General features: G+C 38.4%; 1 protein-coding gene across 3 annotated transcripts in view; it reads left to right on the top strand.

Annotated features, from left to right (window-relative positions):
• Window positions 1-23,140, top strand: part of clint1a (clathrin interactor 1a) — a 185,030-nt gene that overhangs the window by 93,115 nt on the left and 68,775 nt on the right. For all 3 annotated transcript variants that reach the window (XM_080201773.1, XM_080201774.1, XM_080201772.1), the window contains exons 2-5: window positions 11,318-11,422; window positions 14,183-14,279; window positions 18,828-18,936; window positions 20,298-20,462. In XM_080201773.1, the coding sequence (XP_080057899.1) occupies window positions 11,318-11,422; window positions 14,183-14,279; window positions 18,828-18,936; window positions 20,298-20,462 (476 nt within the window). The remainder of the gene's footprint in view (window positions 1-11,317; window positions 11,423-14,182; window positions 14,280-18,827; window positions 18,937-20,297; window positions 20,463-23,140) is intronic.

Below are 23,140 nucleotides of genomic sequence, written 5' to 3'. Positions count from 1 at the left end.
CTTTTTTGAGCGGGAAGAGTCTCTCCACCTCTATCCTATCCATCCCATTCATCAGTAAGGGGAGCCAAACTTGGAACTGACACATGTTGATAAGGTAAAGTTAGAAACGTCCTTTACTGTTTAACTGTATTGCACTTGCTTTTAGAGTGTTGGCACTGAATATCCACTGCCTTATCCTAAGATGCACAAATCTATTTTTTGTTAAAACAGACGTTTAAAACTGACCCTGCTATATACTGTTTGTTCAAAGTGCAATGCTCTATGGGAGTACTCCATACCCTTTTTTAAAAATTTCTTTGTCCATAATGTGTTAGCTAAGATCATCTTTAAGATTTAAATTTGAGTTATTGTTTAACCTGAATTGACCATGTACAATGTTTTATAAACTCAACTATTTTGTAACCACAACCTCCTCAAAGACTGTTAGATGAATGCTGAACAAATTTGCTAGGAGTCAAATGTTCCACGAACAGTAGTCCAATTTAAAAAATAACATTTTTTCAGATGTTGCTTATTAGATTAAGCTGAATAGTCATTGGTGGAACTTTGAGGTGAGGAAAATAGCAAGGGAATAACAAAATAATTGCATGTATGTGTTGTGTTTAGCTGCTAAAACATTTCAGTTCGGAGTTCTTGACATACTGGTAGCTGCACTACTTGAGGTTTTGAGTTGTATTTCATGAGAAACTTGCCATAAGTGGGTGGATCAAAATGTTGAGGTTGTGTGATTAAAAAGAAACGTTAAAAAAGAAATATCTAGGAATAATTAGAACACCAGAGAATGAGCACTTTTGAGTACAGTGTTTAGACTTTGAGAATTAATCTGTAGTATAAATATTACAATGTTTAAAATAATGCTGCTCAACCACCACTCCTGCCACACCCTGTCTCATTTTTAGGGCAAGCAATTATAATCATTGCTGAGCATTTTGAAAACAATATCGTCACCATTTTGAGGTTGAAGAAATTTAAAACTATCCCATCCATGGCTTGCCTTTACATTCACAACCAAATACTGAGCACAAATAAGGATGTACCTATAAAATATATATTAGCCTTTGTGCAGTATGATTCCTTAATTAGCTAACAGTTTAAGTTATTATACAGAAGCATATCTGAAATGTGTGCGCACTGGCACCATGTGTCAAATAGTATTTATGCTGAGCTGATAGATTTGCTTCCACAAAGATCGCAGTCAAATTGGCTTAAGCCAAATTAAGTGTCTCTTGGTATATATAATAGAGGTATTAAATTATATTCGCAATACATGCCCCAAGCTTTTGAGATTGATCTGAAACATAAAAAATCAGCTATTTATATAAGCCTAATCCAACTTGTGCTTTGCAGCACAATGGTGCATGCGTGCTTGAAAATTTCAAACTCATCTGACTTGTAATATAGCCAACATTTGGCAGCACAGTCAGGAATTTTCTCAAATTTTTAACAGTAGAGTGAAATATTAACTTTGACAAAGGTCATCTTGACACAAAACGTTGACTCTATTCTCTCACCACAGATGCTGTCAGACCTGCTGAGATTTTCCAGCATTTTCTGTTTTTGTATGTGAGTGAAATGTTGGTTAGGTGGATGTATTGCATGAACCATTTCAGGAAGTAAATCAGCAGTTTCGGGCTTCGCAGTTGAAATGGGATACAATGCCAAAACATTGACTGTTCTTTTAATAGGTGTTGGTCGAACTCTTGTGTGTTCACCCTTTTCTGTTTTCTATTGTGGTTCAATTTTCTGCATTTCCACATCTTGGCTGCCTTGTGAGCTTCTTAAGATTTAACCCGTATAAACCCCCCAACTTGCCAAGATCCCATTGCTTGCATCCTATCTTGAATACTGTGTCATTCATAGACCCTGTACTTTGTCTTTTAATTTCCTCCCATAGTACATCAGCTTGGAATTGTTTGTCTGATTAGGATCCTTGCTGCTTCCTATCATTGCACATTCCTGACTTCATTCTCCATTTTTTTAAATTCTGCAGTGCTATATGTTCCCCACTTCCTTCGCTGTAAAGTCAGTGGCAGGGTCTTCAACAACACACACTTGGACTCTGACTGACTAAACCCTTGCAACATGTCTTTCCAACTTCAATAATCTCTAAGCCTCTTTTTCAGTTATTTCTTTCCCTCCTTGCTCTTGGATGCATTGTTGCACTTAACAAATACAAGCAGTTGATTGTGTCAACTGACTGAGCATTCAACTCTTGAAAACATAGAATTTGCTTCATTATGAAGATTGCTGTAATGAAATGGTTTTCAGTGTCTCTGCTTTTTCCACCTTTATCCTAGCTATCAATTTAGTGAAAGCACAGGTGAGATGTTGAACTTTAATAGAGCATTCCAGTTAGATGTTTAAAAGACTAGTTCCATGCCAACTTTAGTGTGAGTCTAAAGTCACTTTGCGTTAGTGCAGAATATGACCTAACTGGAATTACAGAACCAAATCAAATTTTCTGAAACCCATGGCAGTAATTTGGCTTCAAACCAATTACAGTATAACTCCAACTGGTGGGAGCACTTTTTAAACTATAACGTTTAAGTTCAGAATGCTTGCGAACCTTTAAGTTTTAAACTTTGTAAAGAGCACTGTGTCTTGTCATTTCTTCTTGATAAAAACGTCACCAGCACAGAATGCTGTGCATGCATTTACACAGTGCTTCACTTGCCCAGAGACCAGTCTGATTTGGACACTTACTTTCACATATTGATTTGTATAGATTTTAAAGCGGTATATTGCAACTGTCAAACTGTGACCTGGAATGTGAATTTTTTTGGGTCGGCTGGGCATCTGATTATTTATGGAACTCATCACACTTTGGTGTCTGAGCTGAAATACTGAATGCACGCTTGTTCCCGATACAAACACAGCCAACTTAACCTAAGCTTAATATTTCAGACACAGATTGGTGAGCAGAAAGATTTAGGGACTGCTGAGGTAAGGAAGTTACCAGCAAAAGTTCATCAAAAATTCCACAGCCTTCTAACATGAGTTGCAAATTAGTATTTGCTATTTGGAGTGATCGCTGGAATTGTTAATAAGGAACGTAAGACTCTCCCCACTTGTCCAGTCCTTTCCCACTGGCAAACATGAGTCATTCAGTGCCTGTTATTTTAACAGTTAACTGTCTCCTCTTCACCATTCACACTCAATACCTCTTCACCAAGATGATCTGAGGATTTTCTGCTTCATCCTTGAATGGAGACCCAATTAATCTCCATCCACCACCACCCTCAGAGAATCATAGATCAGAAGGAGGCCATTCGGCCAATTGAGTTTGCACCGACAACAGTCCCACCCAGGCCCTATCCTCGTCACCCCACATATTTATCCTGCCAATCCCTTTCTCCTACACATCCCAGGACACTAAGGGGAATTTAGCATGACCAATGCATCTAGGCTGCACATCTTTGGACTGTGGGAGGAAACCAGAGCACCCAAAGGAAACCCACGCAGAGGAGAATTTGCAAGTCCCGTACAGAAAGTGACCCAAGTTGGAAATCGAACCTGGATCCCTGGTGCTGAGAGGCAACAGTGCTAAACACTGTGCCACCGTGCTGCCGTCCTCCTCTGCCTGGCTGAATGTTTTCTCACATTGGAATTCTTTAACTCATCTCATTTCCTCTAAATAAAAGCTGTTCGGATAAAAGTAAAAGAACAGTCCTGGTGAAAGTTTATCATGGCCTGAAACGTTAGCTATGTTGCTCACCACAGATGCTGCCCTACCTGCTGAGTAATTCCGGTACTTTTATGTTTTTATTTAAAATTTCTGGCACCCACTGGATTTTGCTTTTGTATACAGGATCCTGGACTTAGCATCTTTGCTGTTATGCCTTTTTTTTTATGATGAACCTTTTTGGCCTCAACTGGAGTATTGCATTCAGTTTTAGGCACTGCATTTTAGGAAGGATGTGAAGGCAAATGCAGAAAGATTAATGGGAATGGTTCTATGGATGATGAATTTCAGTTATGTGGTTAGATTGGAGAAACCTGGTTCTGCTTGGCGAAGGAAAAAATCATGAAGGGCCTACTTAGAGCAGATAGGAACTATTCCTTTTGGTATAGGGATTGAGAACCAGAGGACATTAATTTAAGATGATTGACAAAAGCAATAGCAGGAGGGAAAATCTTTTTAACACAGTATCTGGTTAGGATGTTGAATACTCTGCCTAGATGTCTATCGAGATTTTCAGAAAAGAATTGGATAGTAATCTGAAGCAAACGATTTGCAGGACTACATGGAAAATGGGACTTGGTGAGATGTTATCCCAGAGGGAAAACATGGGCTTGATGAGTAAAATAAACTTCTCCAGTGCTGTAACCTCCAGCATTCCCTTTCATAAGTAAAACTATTATATTTAAATATGCACGTTGGTTGCAATAGTGATCAACAGCGAATTGTTTTGCATTCTGTTTTAGGCCTTTTCGTGTAAAACCAGAAGTAGCTTTTTTTCTCTTCTGAATAGAACCTATAAATTGATGTTTATGTTGAGGTTCTTTAATGTAAAGGAATGGAAAATCTTATCTTTGTAAGATGGAAGTGCCACAAATGATACTAGCTGCTTTTTGTTTCTTTAAAAAGAAGCAGCAATGACATCAGAATTTCTTGATCACTGTTTTGAATGTAAGCATGTTGATATGTTTGCATGTCTGCTGCCCAGCTGCCTTACTAGCCTCACTTATACTCCTTCAAATTTTCTATTCTCTTCCAAAGTTGATGACTGTTGTCTGGCTATGGTTCTATACATTTGCCACGTAGTATTTCAGCCAAATCAAGTTCATTGTAACGTGTGTTATCAGACCGCTATGTCCAGCTCTCAGCAGAGGTCCATGCAAGTGCTTTCTAACAAGCCACCTCTGGTTAGCTATAGGAAACAGGATCTCTGACAGATTTCCTAGAGATCCGAGGTCAGTTATACTTGTACTGCCACTTTAAATTTTATTTATTAGTGTCACAAGCACTGCATTAACACTGCAGTGAAGTTACTTTGAAAATCCCCCTGTCACCACACTCCGGTGCCTGTTCGCCTACACCAAGGGAGAGTTTAGCATGGCCGATGCATCTAATTGGCACGCCTTTCGGGCTGTGCCGGAAACCAGAGCACCCAAAGGAAACCCACACAGACATGGGGAGAAGGTGCAGACTCCACAAAGACAGTGACCCAACGTGGGTCCCTGGCACTGTGAGGCAGCAGTGCTTGCCACTGTGCCACCATGCCACCCTAAAAGGCAATTCCTTATTTTCAGCACAGGCAGTGGATTAAATTTGGCATTTTCCAAACAGGATATCTCTGTGCAACCTTGATCAACTGAACTATTTGGGAAGCTGATTTTAGCTGATTTTTTGTGATTTTTTTTTTGTATATAGTTAAATAGTCTTTCTGAAAGCATTTTAGTGTAACTTACCTTCCTTCCTTCTCCATTACCCCAACTTAAAAAAAAACAAGGGGTTTAAATTTACTACAGGTGGGTATACTTAGCATTTAAAAGCAGTGAATATGTAAATCATGTCAAATTATCCTCCCCACCATCAGATTTAATTCAACAATAATCGTAAGCAAGGCTTAAACAGCACTGGTGAAAAGCAGTACCTAAAAAGTCAAGTGGCACTGGTTTTGTGAACAGAATATCAGAAATGCACAGACTGTCAGACCTTATTGTTTCACAGCTGGCTGCTTTTGTGGGTAAGGATGTGTTAATGCAGCCTGGCTTAGGAGGGAGCAAGGTTCCCTGGATGGAACCCAGTATAAACTAATCAAACAGCTCCCCCTGGCCTCCAAAGCTGTCTACCACTATTAAATTTATATCAATCACAGGAAGTCTTTGCATTCGAAGTCGTAATTTTTTCCCCTCACATCTGGAAGAGGGAAATTATTTTTTGCACCAAAGGTCACAAGGATTCTGGGTAGAGCAAGGAAAGAGAGCCATGTAAAACATGGGAAAGGGAGAATACAACTACTTCTCCACCTTTCCAAAAAAAAGTTATTTTTGAATGGTTTGGCTGCAAGCCAAGCTTCATGTAGATTTTGTTTTTGGTTTGCTTGATGCAGAATGCAGCGTATGGTTCCAAAAACAATGGTTTGGAATGAGTTGTGTTCTTAAAAAGATATCTTGACAAATAAAATTGTTCTCCCTAGAGAATAGCAACTTTTACTCCTTTGAGTTTTTTTTCATGCTGTAGTAGAGTTGAGAGAAGGGTTTAAATGAATTTTAATGGGTATTTAATTTTTCTGTTGTACTCCATTAACTACCACCAGGAGCTGGTGCCTTACTCAATGTCCTGTGTAAGGAGATTTAATAGATTAAAGGGAGGAAAAAAAGCAACTCAGTATGGGTTTCTTCTGAAATCTATTTTTGGAATGTTGAGGCTGCTCAATAAAAAGCTTCATGTGTGTGAGGAGCAGAAGTGCAAATAAAACAATTTTTAAATGAAAGTTTACAATGCATTCTGGAAAGTAGGACAGCAATAATAAACAAATTCATTATTCAGGCACCCATAATGTCAAAAGTCTGGATAAAATCAAGTGAGTTGTAGCAAAATTCTCAATAACGAAATAGGCTGAGCACAACCAAAATAAACTTATGCAGACTTTGGCTTAGCAGGGCAACCATGTAATGGAACTTGCATTAGATCGCAAGATGATTGTCAGGACTCCAAGTGCAAATTACAAACAGCTTAAAAACGCCATGAATCTTTCTCTCTCTCTCTCTCTCTCTCTCTCTCTCTCTCTCGCTCTCTCTCACATTCTCCAAAAGACCAATAGTGTCTAAACTGGTTTCTCTGAACCCGGGCCCTTAAGCTGTCATATTTGTGCTTGTCTATATTATTTATTGGTTTATCGTGTTTGAATTTTGTGGACCTGGAGTTTAAGAAAGTGTTTTTATCTTGGCTTTATTGGTAGATAAATACTAAAAGAAAATGCAGTTAGCAGCAAGCTATCTGGAAATTAGTGAGAACACAAATTTAAACGTTATGCAGCACACACGAGACTCCTTGTTACACGTCAATGTGTTTCATGAACACAGAACTTCATGGACATTTTTTTATTTGTTTGAGAGATGTGAACATCACTGGAAAGGCTAGTATTTATTGTCCATCCAAATTGCTCTTGAGAATGTGGTGGTGATGAACCATCTTCTTGAACTGCTATGGCCTGTGTTGTGTAGGTACACAACAGTACTGTTATATAGGTATATCTGAGAATATGATGCTCTGACGAGCTGATGCTTAAAAACTCTAATCATTTGCAGAATTCTCTTCTATCTTGTTTATGAACAAAAGCCACCGAGTCTGGTGAAAGACAGTTTGGCGTTTGAATAAATGGATGGACTACAGATTGTATCCTGTTTTCCCCCCCCCCCCCCCAAACAATAACTTTTTGCAAAGTTTTATGTGGACCTGTCCAACATCTTATTTTAGGAAGAGGTTTCTGAGGTTACAGCATACCAAAGTGATAACTTTAACATTTATATTATACTTAATTCCATTTTAACCTGTAATAATCTGAAGGTTGACTTTGAAACCCTTTTCTAAAGAAATATCTTGGTACCAACTCTTCCCTGAAATCCCTGCCTAAAACTCAGCAACAGTACTTTAAGGTTTGTGCCAAATCGTTCAACCTTTCGTCTTCTAAATGACAAGACATTGGACAAAGCTGTTCAATTCACCTACATAGTCCCCCACTTAAATCACCATGCTTATAGCAAAACTCTCCTGTCAGGTTCCATCTTAGTTTCACCTGAACTTCTCCATCCTCTTTGCATTAGAGGACTCCTCCATCATCTCCTGTCGCACTTCAAAGTCCTCAGTGGGTTGAAACAGTGATGTGGAGTGATGATTGCAACATCTCACTTACTGTCCTGTTTGGAGACAATATACATCTCTTTAACCTACGCAGATGTTCTTTCCACTCACATTGTCTGCATATTTAAGACTTGAATAGCAGGTTAGCTGAAAAGACTCGCATTCTAATCAGTATTCTGTAAACTGTGTGTGCTTCTATATGCCCTTCTCTGATCAGAACCTTCCACACACCAAAAGCTTGTAGGTTTATTATCAAATAAACTGGTTGGATTTTAACTTGTTGAGACTTTTTACTGTGTTGAAACAGTGGTTAGCACTGCTGCCTCATAGCACCAAGGACTCGGGTTCATTTCCCGGTTTGGGTCACTGTGCAGAGTCTGCATGTTCTCCTTTTGTCAGCATGAATTTCCTCCAGGTGCTCCGGTTTCCTCCCACAATCCAAAGATGTGCGGGTTAGGTTGATTGGCCATGGTAAATTGCCCCTTAGTATCAGGGGGACTAGCTAGGGTCAACACATAGGGTTTTGGGAAAAGGGCCTGGGTGGGATTGTGGTCAGTGCAGACTGGATGGGCTGAATGGCTTCCTTTTGCATGGTAGAGATTCTAATGGGGGAAAAAAACTATCCTAAAACTCCAATTTAAATTTAAATTGGAATTTTTGAATGGTTTCAACTATCCTATTAGAATAGTTATCCAGGAAAAGAATTAAAACCACATTTGACCCCTGGGTAACTATTGCACTGACCCCAACCTGACTAAACCCCCAATTAGGGGGCACAGCCTCAAGATAAAGGGGAGGCGGTTTAGAACGGAGTTGAGGAGGAACTTCTTCACTGAAAGGGTGGTGAATCTCTGGAATTCTCTGCCCGTTGAAGTGGTGGAGGCTGCCTCTTAAATATTTTTAAGAAGCGGGTTGATGGGTTCTTGATAAGAGAGGGGATTAAGGGTTATGGGGAGAGGGCGGGAAAGTGGAACTGAGCCACAACAGATCAGCCATGATCTTATTGAATGGCGGGGCAGGCTCGAAGGGCTAGATGGCCTACTCCTGCTCCTATTTCTTATGTTCTTATGTACCCTGCCCCTTCAACTCTTTGTAACCCCTCAACTCATCCAACTTTCTATCCCTCTCTCCTTGACTCCCTCTGTTCTGTGTTCCAAATGACAGTGAATACTGATGTGTGAGAACATTGGATTTGGATTATAAATTAGTAGTTAAAAATAATTGCACAGAAGTTGAATGAAACAACAAGTTACTGAGTGCACAAAAGTAGCATTTGAAATAGTCCTACAGTTTAAAATGCCCTGTGGAAATGTACACACATTCTGACAGTTCTAGAAAGTGGACAGAAGTAAACTATAGATAAAAAGAACACTCTTCTTCCCCATCCTGTCTACTCATGGTTACCCCACCAATGCACAGCATGGGCAGCATTATAGGGCCTCGCTTATCTCCAAACCCTAAAAATCCACCTTTCCATGGTCCGCCCCTCACCTGCTCAGATTCCTGTGGCAGGCAGGACTGTAAAATTCCTGCCCGTAGCTTATACAGTTACTGTCTTAAAGGTGGGTTTTATAATCTAAAATAAGATCATTGTATGAAGAGCCTGGGCAGTCTGACACACCATCTGTATCTTGCACCTGCCAAGGTTCCATTTTGAAACTTTAATAAAACAAGCTGCAGTCCCTTTTCTGCTTAACATCTAGATGAAACAGTTTACCCCATTTCTCACAGCCTGACTCTGGCCCCCATTTTACCAATGATTATTCTTAAAAAAAAACTTGTGCATTTGGAAATATTTGTTTTGTTACTTTTTGCTGCAGTTATCTGGTATAAATAGCATTTACTCAGGCAACTGCTGTTTTAACTCTGAAGCAAATATGGCAGAAAAATAATAAAGTTAAGGTGTGAACAAACTGAAACTACAACTTTTTTCTCTACATTCTACTTTTTTTATTTTGAGTCATATTTGGTGGCCGTGGATGGGGAGGTGTTATTTTCTTTCCACCTGTTCTTTGCAAGTAGCTTTGGTTTTATTTCAGCTGAAGTGGGAAGCTGGAGGAAGTTCAGATTAACTTGCATAATGCAGTGCCCCCTGGTGCAAGGTGAATGTCATTGCAAAGAGAGGGAGCAATTTTCAGTGACTTCTGTCTGTATCTGATGGGGAAATGAAATTTTTCTGGCTTGCTACAGTCTTCAAATGTGTCAGTAGCTTCCTGTTTTGCAGAATTGTAATACTGATTTCTATCTGTTATATGTATTAAATGTAGACTGCATATGATGGAAGGTAATGCAATCAACGTAGATATGACAGCCTGTTGAGGTTTGAGAAGGAAGAAGTGTTTGTGACAGTACAACCTTTCTATTTTGCAGTTTGCTTCCATCAAAGCATTCCTAACTGTTCAAAATCACAGTTTGCAGCAAAGAATGTTAATGGGCAGGGCACTTTAAAAAGAGCATGGTGTTATGGTATGAAGTCATCAATATAATATGATATGTCATGTTACTGTATTCAAGGAAAGGTAGCAAATAACAGCTGTCAAGCTTACACATTACATTAAAGATAAGCAAATTTCATCAACATGACCTAGGAGGGAACAGTGCTTATCGTTAGGAAATGGATTTTATGTAGCTTAATACTTGATTTGAAAGGCTGGACTTGTTTTCTGCGTGTCAAGTTGTGAAATACACTGCCTTGAGGAACATAGAATTCTTAAATCAAAAACAAACTCCCATTCAACTATTGTCTCTTATCGCAGAGTATGTATTTTTTTTAAGTAAATCAGACTGCTTCACTGCTATGTGTTTATGGTGGAATCCAAAAGTTTAAATAATTGCAAAAAGATGCTAATTAAATGGTACAACAGTGGGCCTGATTTCACGAATAACACTGGATCTTGTATTGGTTCTAAACTGGTGCTACGCACTAAAGCATAACATAAATGAGTTGGAGCTATAGACTTCAGAGGACCGTCTGTTATTTCTGTTGTTATCAGATTTCTGTACATTTCTGCATTTGTTGACTTGGTAACGTGCTGTTTCTTATGCTTTGTGTGCATAAAAAGTAGTCTGTGAGGCTGATACTATTTTCCTTTGGGTCGCTGACACTGTTGAACACCAGGACAAAAAGTCTTGGGGATTCTTTCAGTACTTGAAATGGATTTCCCCATGCTAAAATGAGAACCACGAAAAGGGCGAGCTATAATTAATTATTTGGCTCTTCTGGTATTTTATCGAGTTGGATTTTCTTTTTGAATTTGAACCAGGTTTCAGTCTTAATAAAACCTACTGTATCCTCTTTGATTATTCAGCAAAGCTAATGGAACAGTAACAGTTGATTTAAGACAAGTTAAATGCATTCTGATGTGTCCTAAGGGCAGCCTGACACAAAAAATGTTTTCCCCGCCCTATAGAGGTATCTCATTAAAGCTGTCAGTGAGTCATTATTAAGTTTTCATATGGTTGTGTGTTTTGATGCTAATGTAATGTGTATGACTTGTTTCATTTCAGCACAAATGTGGTTATGAATTATTCAGAGATCGAGTCTAAGGTTCGAGAAGCAACCAATGATGATCCGTGGGGACCTTCAGGGCAGCTAATGGCAGAGATCGCCAAGTAAGTACTAATCTTACTGAGTTCTACGGGTATCTCCAGACATACATGGATTGAGCATGCTGCTAAATTATCTGTTCAAACCGTTGGTTTATTTATTGTTTGAGTAAAAGGTGTGATATCACTGCTTTGGACATGAGGTTGTATTTCAAAATGTGAAATGGTGTAAATGCAATTTCTTTTGAAGAGTGAAACACCATTCATTGGGAATGGGCTAGGAAAAAACACATGGGAACTGGAATACCTAATGATATTGGTCCAAGATCAGTCCTGACTGAACTCTTCCTGAAGACTGAAGTTTGTTGTGGCTTGTTAAGTTTTGTTCCTAATGGTCTTGAGCTGCATAGAACAAGTAAAAAAGATGTCACTTTAACCCTACAAACCTCTTGATCATTCCTCGTTGTTGCAGTGCAATTAACATTTCCTAATAAAACAACGATTAATTTTATAATTAATTTTGGTGGGTGGGGCACACTAAAGCCATAAAATCCCGTTCTTCTCAGCAAATCAAGGTGCAGAATTTGTTTTCATTGCAACAGCTAGCAAGTTGGTGCATTGTATGTAATTTCATACCATTGCACTGTCATAGATCAATGTACAACTGAGATCAGTACTGTAAACTGGCAAATTCTATTGTCGCATGGTTTATTTAAGTTGCTGTGCTTGAGCCCATTCGTGAATACAGTTGTGCAATAGCCATTGTTTCACATTTGTCCCACTGCTACCAGCGATGACTCTTTAAATTGTAGTATTTCATCCTAAGTTAATGATCTATAGACGTGTTCCATAGATTGCAAGATTGCAGTGCATTGCATGAACAAAGATTAAGCTTCACAGAAACTTTAGAGTGAACAAAGTAGCGTGAAGCAAAGCTATGGTCAAGAATACAACTTTGTGACTTTATTAGTTTTTAAATAGAAAAAACATTATCTTTCTGGATTTTTGTTTTGTTATGAACAGTAAAGGATTTAATTTAGGAATTGAGAGTTATGGTGAGCGGGTGGGTATGTGGAGCTGAGTCCACGAAAAGATCAGCCATGATCTTATTGCACACTTGAGGGACCAAATAGCTACTCCGGCTCCTACTTCTTATGAGTTGGTATTTTTGAATTCTACTTAAAATGGATAGCTGCTTGAATGTGGATTTCCCAGCACTTACATTATAGACAAATTTTAAATGTTACTCCTCTGTATGGTCTTTGCAGTGGATTATAGTTGAATAAAAATTAAAACTAGATGGAGTCATGCAGTATGTTTCACATGTTACCCTGGACCTAGAAATGAGGTGTTGATGTTTCCTTTGCCTTTGTGCTGAGATCTAATTTCAAGGCACTGTAGGTCATAGACCACAATGTAATTGGTTGAAGGGACACAGGTGCTGGTTCTGCATTGTGATTGGTGGATCAGAAAAGTCTCAGCAGAATTACCTTCAGACACTTTATTTCTAATTATAAATAGAAATATGGCTATGAGTACAACAAAATTGAATTGAATATAAAAGTAGGGAGGTCTTGCTGCAGCTGTATAGGGCATTGGTGAGGCCACAGCTGGAGTACTGTGTGCAGTTTTGGGCGCCGCACCTGCGCAAGGATATTTTGGCCCTGGAGGGAGTGCAGAGGAGGTTTACTAGGCTGATACCGGAGTTGAGGGGATTGAGCTATGAGGAGAGGCTGAATAAACTAGGCTTGTACTCGTTAGAGTTTAGAAGAATGAGGGGAGATCTCATTGAGACGTATAAGATGATGAATGGGATGGATAGGATAGAGGTGGAGAGACTCTTCCCGCTCAAAAAAGACAGTAGGACTAGGGGGCACAGCCTCAAGATAAAGGGGAGGCGGTTTAGAACGGAGTTGAGGAGGAACTTCTTCACTCAAAGGGTGGTGAATCTCTGGAATTCTCTGCCCGTTGAAGTGGTGGAGGCTGCCTCGCTAAATATTTTTAAGAAGCGGGTTGATGGGTTCTTGATAAGAGAGGGGATTAAGGGTTATGGGGAGAGGGCGGGAAAGTGGAACTGAGCCACAACAGATCAGCCATGATCTTATTGAATGGCGGGGCAGGCTCGAGGGGCTAGATGGCCTACTCCTGCTCCTATTTCTTATGTTCTTATGTTCTTAAAATGATTCTCATTGTGCCAAGCAATCAAAATATTCATCAAGTGTGAATATTTATTTGGCTCATGATTGTGCTTTCAATGACCTGTTTAAGTAAAATTTTTTTCATGAAAACAAACAAGAAGGTTTTGTATGTGTTTTATAAACTGTACAATATAATGAATGATCACAGGGTATTTTTGCTTTTTTCGTGATTCAAAGCTAGTGAGCAAATGGATCTGAAACCTATGAAGGAACTCGGCTTGTATCTGCAGTTCACTCCAGACCATCTGTTACATATGTAATAACTAAATATTTGATATGCTGTACGTCAGATCAACACAGAAAACACCTGAGTAGCCAGCTGGGGATCTGCTGGGACACTTTTCTTTCTTGTTAATATACTGACAATTTGCAGCACTGCTTGATTCATAATGCCTATTTGTAAAAAGAAATGTGATGTGTATGCCAAACCTATTCTGCCACCTACAGCCAGGTCTTATTTATTGCTTTTGCTCTGGGAGCATGCACACACCCACAGCAATTTCCTTTTATGAGTAAAAATAGAACAAAGTAAACGCCTAAGGTTCCACTCACACACTGTTCGGTTCTTTTGTTTGTTTTCTTTCTTTACATATATTGGATCTGCTAAAACTGTATTTTTTTCTTGTAGATCTACGTTTATGTATGAGCAGTTTCCTGAAGTTATGAACATGCTTTGGACTCGTATGCTGAAAGACAATAAAAAGAATTGGAGGCGGGTCTATAAGGTGGGGTAACAAAGCATTCCTTTCCCATTTCATGGCACTTCCGATTCAGACTTCCCAACAACTTTTCCTCGTTTAAAAAAGCATATACTGGAATTTAATATATTGCAGAAAATAAAGCAGATTTTATTGTTTTGTTTTGACATTGAAAAATTGACTGAAGAAATTTAATATTTGTGCTGTCAAAACCATCTGCCAAATGGTAGCACAATCTGTCTCAAATTCACGATCATACAAAATGGTTTAAATGCTAAAACTCGCGTGATTTGCATTGCATCTTTCAATATATTCCATACCATTATATTTTTCTTCCATTTTAAACCTTTTAGTTCTGTTCCCTTTTGTTTTAAAGATGCAGAGCATCAGAGTCTTTACCATGAATATTTTTGAATTCTGCTTCAAGTACATTTAGGAAAACTGTGTCATTTTAATAGAGCATTGGACTTCAACTCCACTTCAGTTCCAAGTAAACTTCAACTCCAACTAGGATAGAAACAACTGATTTGTATTTCACTGCCATTAGAGATGATATTTCTTTTTATTAATTAATGAGAGCATTGCTGACAAGGTCAGTATTTGTTGAGAAGCTGGTGGTGAGTTGTCATTTTGAATCGCTGCAGTCCATATAGTGCAGGTATGTCAACTGTGTTGTTATGAAGGGAGTTCTAGGATTTTGACAGTGCATATGGCAGTATTGTCCCAAGTTGGGCTGATGTGTGTTTTGGAGGAAAACATACAGATGAGTGTTCCTCGGGATCTGCATGTCTTGTCCTTCTCGTTTTTTTTTGTGCTGTCAAAAGAGGCTTGGGAGTTGTTGCAGTGCATCTCGTAGATGATACACATTGTTGCCATTGTGTGCCTGAGGAGGAGAGGGTGAATGAGAGGATAGTGAATAGGGTGCTGTCTGAATGGTGTTAAGTTTTTGAGTACTGAGCTGCACTTGTCCAAGCAAGTGGAGCATATTCAATTACACTCCTGACTTGCATCTTATAGGTAGTGGACAGGATCCCAAAGTTTTGATATGATTCATTGTTGTGCAATCACTTTGCACTCTCTATTTCATGCTCCTTCTGTTAACAACAGGTATGTTAGTACTGTGGTGCAGTTTCACCAGATTGGCACTTTGTTTTTAGGTATGCCTGATGCTGCACTTGTCATTCTTTCCTGTACTCCATTGAACTAGGGTTTACTCCAACTTAATGGTAATGGCATAGTAAAAAATATGCCAGATCATAAGGTTACATATTGTGATTGAATGCTGTTGTGTTGATGGCCCACAGCACCTAATGGATGCTGAGTTTTGAACTGCTAGATGTATTCTAAATCCATCCAATTTAGCATGATGGTAGTGCCACGTAGTACAGTATCCTCAGTGTGAAGATGAGACTTGGTCTCCACAAAGATTCTGTGCGGGTCACTCCTCTGGTGTTGTCAAGGAGAGATGGATCTGTAACTGCTAGATTGCTGAGAGTGAGATCAAGTAGATTTGACCTACTTGAGTGTTTAACCTCATTGAACCTGGGAACGTTTTCAGTCAAAAGAATTGCTGATTGAAATACCTCAAAATGGAAGACGGAACTTGGATGTTAACCTCTGAAATTCAGTTATTTTGAGTTGGGAGAGGACAATGATGCATCTGTATTTGAAAGCATCTGTTTAATTTTCTATTTTTAGTAACTGAAGTGTTATATATTAAGATTTCTTAACTTGAAATTTTCGTGCTGTTAATATTTAGCTGTAGAAAGAATTCGCAATTTCAGTAACTGCATCCTCATCACCTTTGTTATTTGAACTTGTCAATTGAGCAATTTGAATTTTATGCGACTTCCATTTTACATACAGTAGACATTATTTTACATATATGGATAGTGGCGTATTTATCAATCTTTGTATTTTGATTGGTGGCCTTTAAATTGAGGTCAAACCATTGTAAAATAAATGTGCTAATACTGCATTAAAGTTAAGATAGTAGAAAATATTCAGGAAATATTACATTAACTCTGAGCTAATCCCTCTGGACATAGAGGCAGAGGAGAGACATGTGAAGTTGAACTTGTGTTTTATTTCCGTCCCATTGGTGGAAGAATCAGTTTATAACTGTCTAAGCTAAAAGGGATAGCAGTCAAGTTGATTTCTGAAAGTTCCTATCTATTTGGTATTTATATATGAGGTGAAGTTTCAGAGCATAACTATTCAGTCTTTAATCTACAGCACAGTGCCATGTTAGGCTTTGTTAACATACAGTCCAGAAATTCTAGCCAATTGGATAACCCTCAACCAACATCACTTCTTAAAAAAAAGTTTTTTTTATTCAGTCTTGGGACGTGGGCGTCGCTGGCTGGCCAGCATTTATTGCCCATCCCTAGTTGCCCGAGGGCAGTTGAGAGTCAACCACATGATCTGGTTATTTATCTCATTGCTATTTGTGGGACCTTGCTGTATGCAAATTGTCTGCCATATTTTTCTATATTACAAAAATGACATCTTCAAAAAGTCCATCATTAAATGTAAGCACTTTTTGGGACTTCCTGAATTTGTGAAAAGTACTATGCAAGTTTCTATTTTTTTTAACTTTCCACTCTTTTACAAATTATTGAAGCAGTTGTACAACTTTGAAACCTTTCACTAGGAGGTTTCATGCTTCAATGCTGAAGGTGCACCTATTCATCTGGAACAGAATTTTAATGAAGACTCCCCTCCCCTGACTACATGGGGGGGGGAAAAAAGGCGGGCTTTGTTTATGATTTGAGGTGTGCAAATTTTTATAGAATAATTAAATGCATCTGAGCAATATTTAAGAAGTTGGAGCTGGCTGATTTTGGATGATTTTTGAATAAACAAGGCACAGAGTACATTTGAAACTTGCATATTCAATATATGCACATGACGCAAAAAGTAAATCGTTATATCCAAGTACTCCTGTCTTCTGATTTATCCAGTTATCGATGTAATTTACAATGTTTTCGCAGAAATTTTTCAAAAATGTTCATGAAGCAATGACCCCATGTGTCCGTTGCTTAATAACACGAAAACATGGAATTAATATTCTTGTAAGTGTAACAGACAATTGCAGTAATCCCCAATGTGTTTCACTGCTGAGACTGGATGATAAACAGCCGCAGATGGTAATTAATGAGGTTCAAATGCTTTAGACTATTATTTGGGCTGTTGAAGAAAATGCAGAGCTTACAGTATTTATCTCCTAATGTGTGAAATTTTTAGTGGATTTTTTTTTAAACTTTCAAACACTTGTCAGCCAACATACGGTGCAATGTGCAAATATGTTATATTACGGTTTTTTAATTGATTTGCAGTACTATTTGAATCAGGGGCTGCCTTATTTGCAATATCTCAACAGGATGATTGCTTTCAAATGCAAATTTTAAATTTAAATAATTGAGCCTAGTTTTCAAAATTTCCAGTCTGTACCCTTTCGATTTGCCATTTATTTTGCCTTTTTTCAACTAAAGCTGTGCTCTGTCAAAAGAATAATTTTCAAAGCTAGTGTTTAGAAAATGTCTATTCTCTGTACATGTTTGATTATGAGCATGCATGTAGTGACCATTATGGCAGACTGTGATCTGAGAGGGTTCTGCATGTATTTTCTCAACCTCCTACTGTGTTTGTTATTGTGCATGCTTTGACGAGCTGTTTTGGTTACAGGTTGCAGCATAAGTGCAGAATATTATAGTATATTATGTCATCGTGTACATTTTATTTTTTTTTGTAATACCTGCTTGTCTTTCCTTTTGGTGTCAGCTGTAATGAAATTCGAGATTAGGAGGAAGTTCTGTACCTGAAGCGAAGCTCCCTAATGACTAGTTGACTGCTGATCTTATGCTTCATAATTCAAAAAATAATTTGTTAGTTTACATTGTGGCAGGTTTGACACATTATTTGATGGTGAATTTCACTTTCTTTTGTTTAGAGGGGGTCAAAAGCATTCTTTAAAGAGGAAGGCATAAAGAAATTTGTTTCTCCAAATGGTGCTGATGTAAAAGATCAGTTTATGGATATTAAATTTTGTAACAACATGAATCTCCTGTCTCATGCATCACTCTTTACAATATAATTCTCTGATTTCAACCCTTAAATGTTAAAATTTTAGTTTACTGTGTACAGTAAAAGGGTCTTGAAATGGGACTCTCGTAATTGTGCAAGGGCACCGTGTCAAGTGGAAGAGTATGTTGTGCACTTATTATAAATAAAGCTAATATTTTCTCTGTGCATCAACCAACTGATAGACCAGGTCACTGTTTTACCATCTTACTCCGAAGAATGCTACTAATTAGTATTTAATTTTTACTTGTATGGAAGGCAAATTTATTTATGTTCTGTTCAGTTGGTAAACTAATCATGCAGCTGTCAATTTTGATTTGTGCTGGGAATTCCTCCCACTGACTGCTGACATTCACGGTACTTTATTAAAGCAAAAGCAATCATAACAATGTGGCAGGGTGTGACTTTGTTCTTACGAACATGAAACACTTTTCTCTCATCATGTGTTTTTATTTGTTCTACCATCTCCTCCTCCTCCTCCTCCTTTTACAGTCTATGCTCCTTTTGGCTTACCTCATAAGGAATGGATCAGAACGAGTAGTTACCAGTGCCAGAGAACACATTTACGATTTGCGGTCGATGGAGAACTACCACTTTGTAGGTAAGGAAACCTCCAGTGCCAGGGAGCAAAACAAAAAGCTTTGAGCAAATTATAACAGCAAGCGGAGTTGTCAGTCACCCTAGCCAGTAGATCAGCTTCCTTCACTAATTAGAATGTGACTGGTGGCACTATCTGAAGTGTACAGAATCTGAGATTTGGGGGCCCTAGAGTATTAATTAGCGAAGACAAGAACTCGCAGAAAGGACATGGTAATAACAACACAACTAGCACAACATGAGTGCTCAGGTTTTTCTTTAAAAAAAACACAACAGCTATGACTCCCCTGTGATGCTCATAAAGAAATTGCCTTAATTACACAGGAAGGAAAGGTTATACACCAACACAGACTAATCTGTTTGAAGAAGCAAGGATATCTGCAAATAATATTTACAGTGTAATGGCAATAAGGCCATGTTTTTATTGTTTTGACATTAAAGCTAAAACTTGAAGACTGATCGACTTTGTCAGATGTAGACTTACAGCCTAATAATAACCCAGGTGCTTTTTTTCATGTGGGCAAATTCTGCTGGATCAACAAAGCTGTTCAATTGCACATCCAATGGCTCAATTTGGGAAGAAGTGTTTATCAAAAATTGTCATTTATTGCTTTCTGTAATTAGTAATGCAGACAATATTGTACATACAAATCATTTAAGAATGTAGTTGATGTGGGTACCGTGGCACACTTTTCTCATCCTGAAATTAAAATCATACTACTTTCCCTTCAATTTGTGGTGCTCTTTTATTTAAACTTATATATACATATATTCAACGTCCTTTGAGCCCATACAGTGCAAATTTGTTATTTTGAGACAGAGTAAGAATGTTACAAGTGGTGTCAACTATTCTGGACTAAGGAAGTGAAAACCTAACCACCGTTTTAATGCTTCCAATCATTGTTGAGAGACTCTGGCTAGGAAGTGCTTGCTCGCCAGACGCTGGGGATTAGATATTGCTCTACTAGAATAGCGTGCAGATATTAAGGCAAAGAGGTTTTCGCCACAAAAAATCAAGCTGTAGAACTGGTGTACAAGTGCACCTATAGTCCAATAAGAATCATCCCCATCAGAGGCCAGTGGAGAAAATTTACGTTATGGTTTAGAGTATTAGTAGCATGAAATGTCCACCAGCCTCATGCTGCCATCACACTATTATTTTCTAATATTCATCTTTAAATTGTGCTCATTGGCATGCTGCAATCTTCAGAACATATATTGTGTGTGTATGTGATTATATATTGCTTATAAATATATAACCCAGGTACCTGCCAAGCACATTTTATATTGTCTGTGTTTATTTGGAGATGTAATTTATTACATTCTGAATGACTTTGTATTCCTAATTTTCATTGCTGTCTTCAGATGAAAATGGAAAGGACCAAGGAATAAACGTGAGACAGAAGGTGAAGGAACTGGTGGAGTTTGTGCAGGATGATGATCGCCTACGGGAAGAACGGAAAAAAGCCAAGAAAAACAAAGACAAATACATTGGAGTGTCTTCAGACAGTCTTGGAGGCTTTAGATACAGTGAGTACTGAGATATTTAATGCAAATAAGAAAAGATGAACATGCTAAGCATCTAACTTTCAAGTTTTTGTTTTGGAAGTTCCATTGATACAGAAGAGGAGCAACAGTATAGCCGAGCTATTTGCATTTCGAAACAAAGATTTCAAACCTAACTTTGAAATGTTCTCTGACCTACATTCCAAACAATATTTTACATATGTTTTAACCTGCGTAATTAAACGGATACAGCACGGCTTTCTCCTAACTATAACATTATGGCAACTCCTTCACCATTAAATTCCTAACTGTCAAAATGTTTTGGTCTGTTCAGAGAATGCTGGGAAGGCTTTTGCTGGCTTAGTCAGTTTGTCTAATTCATCTTTCAAATACACATCTGGAAATAGTAGGAATTCCGTTTTTTGTTGTTACAAGTTCAGCCCAGACTGACGAGATCTACTTTGTGGGCTGCCTATAAAGGTGAATGAAATTTGTGGGCAATTTCGATTTGAATCTTACTGGACATGAACTTGCAGCATAGAACTGGTTTTGATTTGACACTTAATTGTCATTGTCACTTGGGTATCATACAATGGCTAATGTGAGAAATGGAATATCGCAGGTGTAGAACGTGAATGACCACCTGAGATCAGGACCAGGCGGTGTGGAGGAACTTTTACTTTCCATTTGATTCTGCTGTAACTGACCTCAGTGTGTCATCTGACACGAGTGTCTGAACTGAATTCTATTTCATCATTAAGTTCCCTGAAATAAAACACAGTATTTTGTATGAATTATAATCTAAACTGCTGCCAATTCTTTCACGACCTATTGCATTTAAATTAGCACAAAGCTTTGTTATAAAATCTGCAAAGAAAAACATTAACCCACCCAGTCTATACCTCGTCCATTTTCTGTAATCTCTATTTGTGTTCCCTCTTCATTAATGAAAACAGAAACTTACGTAGGCATGGTTCCATACACATTGATAAGTCTTTGATACTTGAAATGGCCATTCTGCAACTGAGATCGCAAATATTAAGCACTGGCAATGGGAAGAACATAAGTTAACCTTAAGGAGTCTTCAACAAACCTGCCTGCATTTCCCAGCAAGGATCATCTTGCGGGAGTGATGCTGCTAAGTGAAAGTAGTGGTACCTATTGGAAGTGTAAATCTTTAGCTGTTACGCAAAGACAATTGCAATTGGCTATGCTGCATCTCTAAGGCTGAATAGCCTACCAATACCCAAACTCTAATGTTCTGGAGATTTGAAGGAAAGGGGGTGAAGTGAGGAAACTACTATTAGTTTCCTACTCATCTTATGATTGTTATAGTGAAATGATCAGGAGCTTAAACTTGAGTTAAATTAGATTTTCTAAACATTTTTTAAAAAAAAAGGAAAACCTGATTTAGGGAAGTATTGGAAAAGGGAGCCCCAGGATCTAAAATGTCAAAAATCAAGTAAGAGCTATAATTTCACAATGATGAAAAAGGGTCTTATTGGCTTAGTTGTGCTTTTATCAATCTTTATTGTGGATGCTTCTTGCTGAGGAGCAAAGATGACATGACATGTAGAACATGATGTTTAGAAGAAGCGTGAGGCTTAATTCATTCATTAACTCCTTAAGCCCTGAGTTATAATTTGCAATGTATGTTCATTGGCCTATTCCTATTCCTTTCAGCCTTTTGAGCTTGTCCCAACTCAGCATGCGGTTCGCAGAATGCATTATTTTGATGCTTAACCAACCTCATCCTGGTTTGTGTGATTTTTGCAAGTTGAATACAATTTGTTAATTTGGCTGTGCACTTTTAATGCAGATCAATTTGTTTAACTTTTGTAAAAGCACAGGAAACAAAATAACCTAGTATATTTTACTGCAGTATAGCACAATTAACACTGAGCGATGTATGTGCTATATGTACATATTCCATTCCACTTCTAATGTTTATCTCCAGGTTTTGCATGAATAGTATTACCAGAAACTAGTACGATGATCATTTGATGCACCGGATGGAAGGATGATGCAATGTACTGGAGCATTACGTGATTTTTAAAAGTAAAAGATAGTGGTTCAATATTCCCCAATTCTGGCTTTCTGCCAAACTGCCTAATTGAAGCTGGGTTGCTGCAGGAAGTTGCTGGGAGAAGTTGAGTTTAATAGGAATATTGGGCATGGAGAAGAATTCTGAAGATTGTTTTACTGGGCAGCTGACCAAATGGTACAGTAAGAAGTCTTAGAATGCCAGGTTATAGTTCAATAATTTATTTGGCATCACAAGCTTTTGGAGCACTGCTCCTTCATCCTGTTGGACTTTAACTTGGTATTGTGAGACTTCTTACTGTGCCCACCCGAGTCCTATGCTGGAACCTCCACATGATGGCAACCAAATAGTATTAGCCACAGTCTGGCACCAGGTCGCTAGCCCTCCCGTTGTCCTCGTGACCTAGAAAATCTCCTAGAATCCCTACAGTGCAGAAGAAGGGCATTCGGCCCATCCAGTCTGCACTGAAAGACCATCATACCCAGGCCCACTACCTACCCGATCCCCGTAAAGCATTTATCACGGTTAGTTCACTTCCACCTACATATCTTTGGACACTAAGGGACAATTCAGCAAGGCTAATTTACCTAACCTGCACATCTTTGGACTGTGGTAAGAAGCAGGAGAACCTGGAGGAAACCCATGAAGAAATTGAAAA

This window comes from Carcharhinus amblyrhynchos, chromosome 13 (genome assembly GCF_965287045.1).
Source record: "Carcharhinus amblyrhynchos chromosome 13, sCarAmb.v2.hapA, whole genome shotgun sequence".
Classification (NCBI taxonomy): Eukaryota; Metazoa; Chordata; class Chondrichthyes; order Carcharhiniformes; family Carcharhinidae; genus Carcharhinus; species Carcharhinus amblyrhynchos.
Note: the sequence above shows the minus strand (reverse complement) of the source record. Positions and strands in the feature narration are given on the sequence as shown.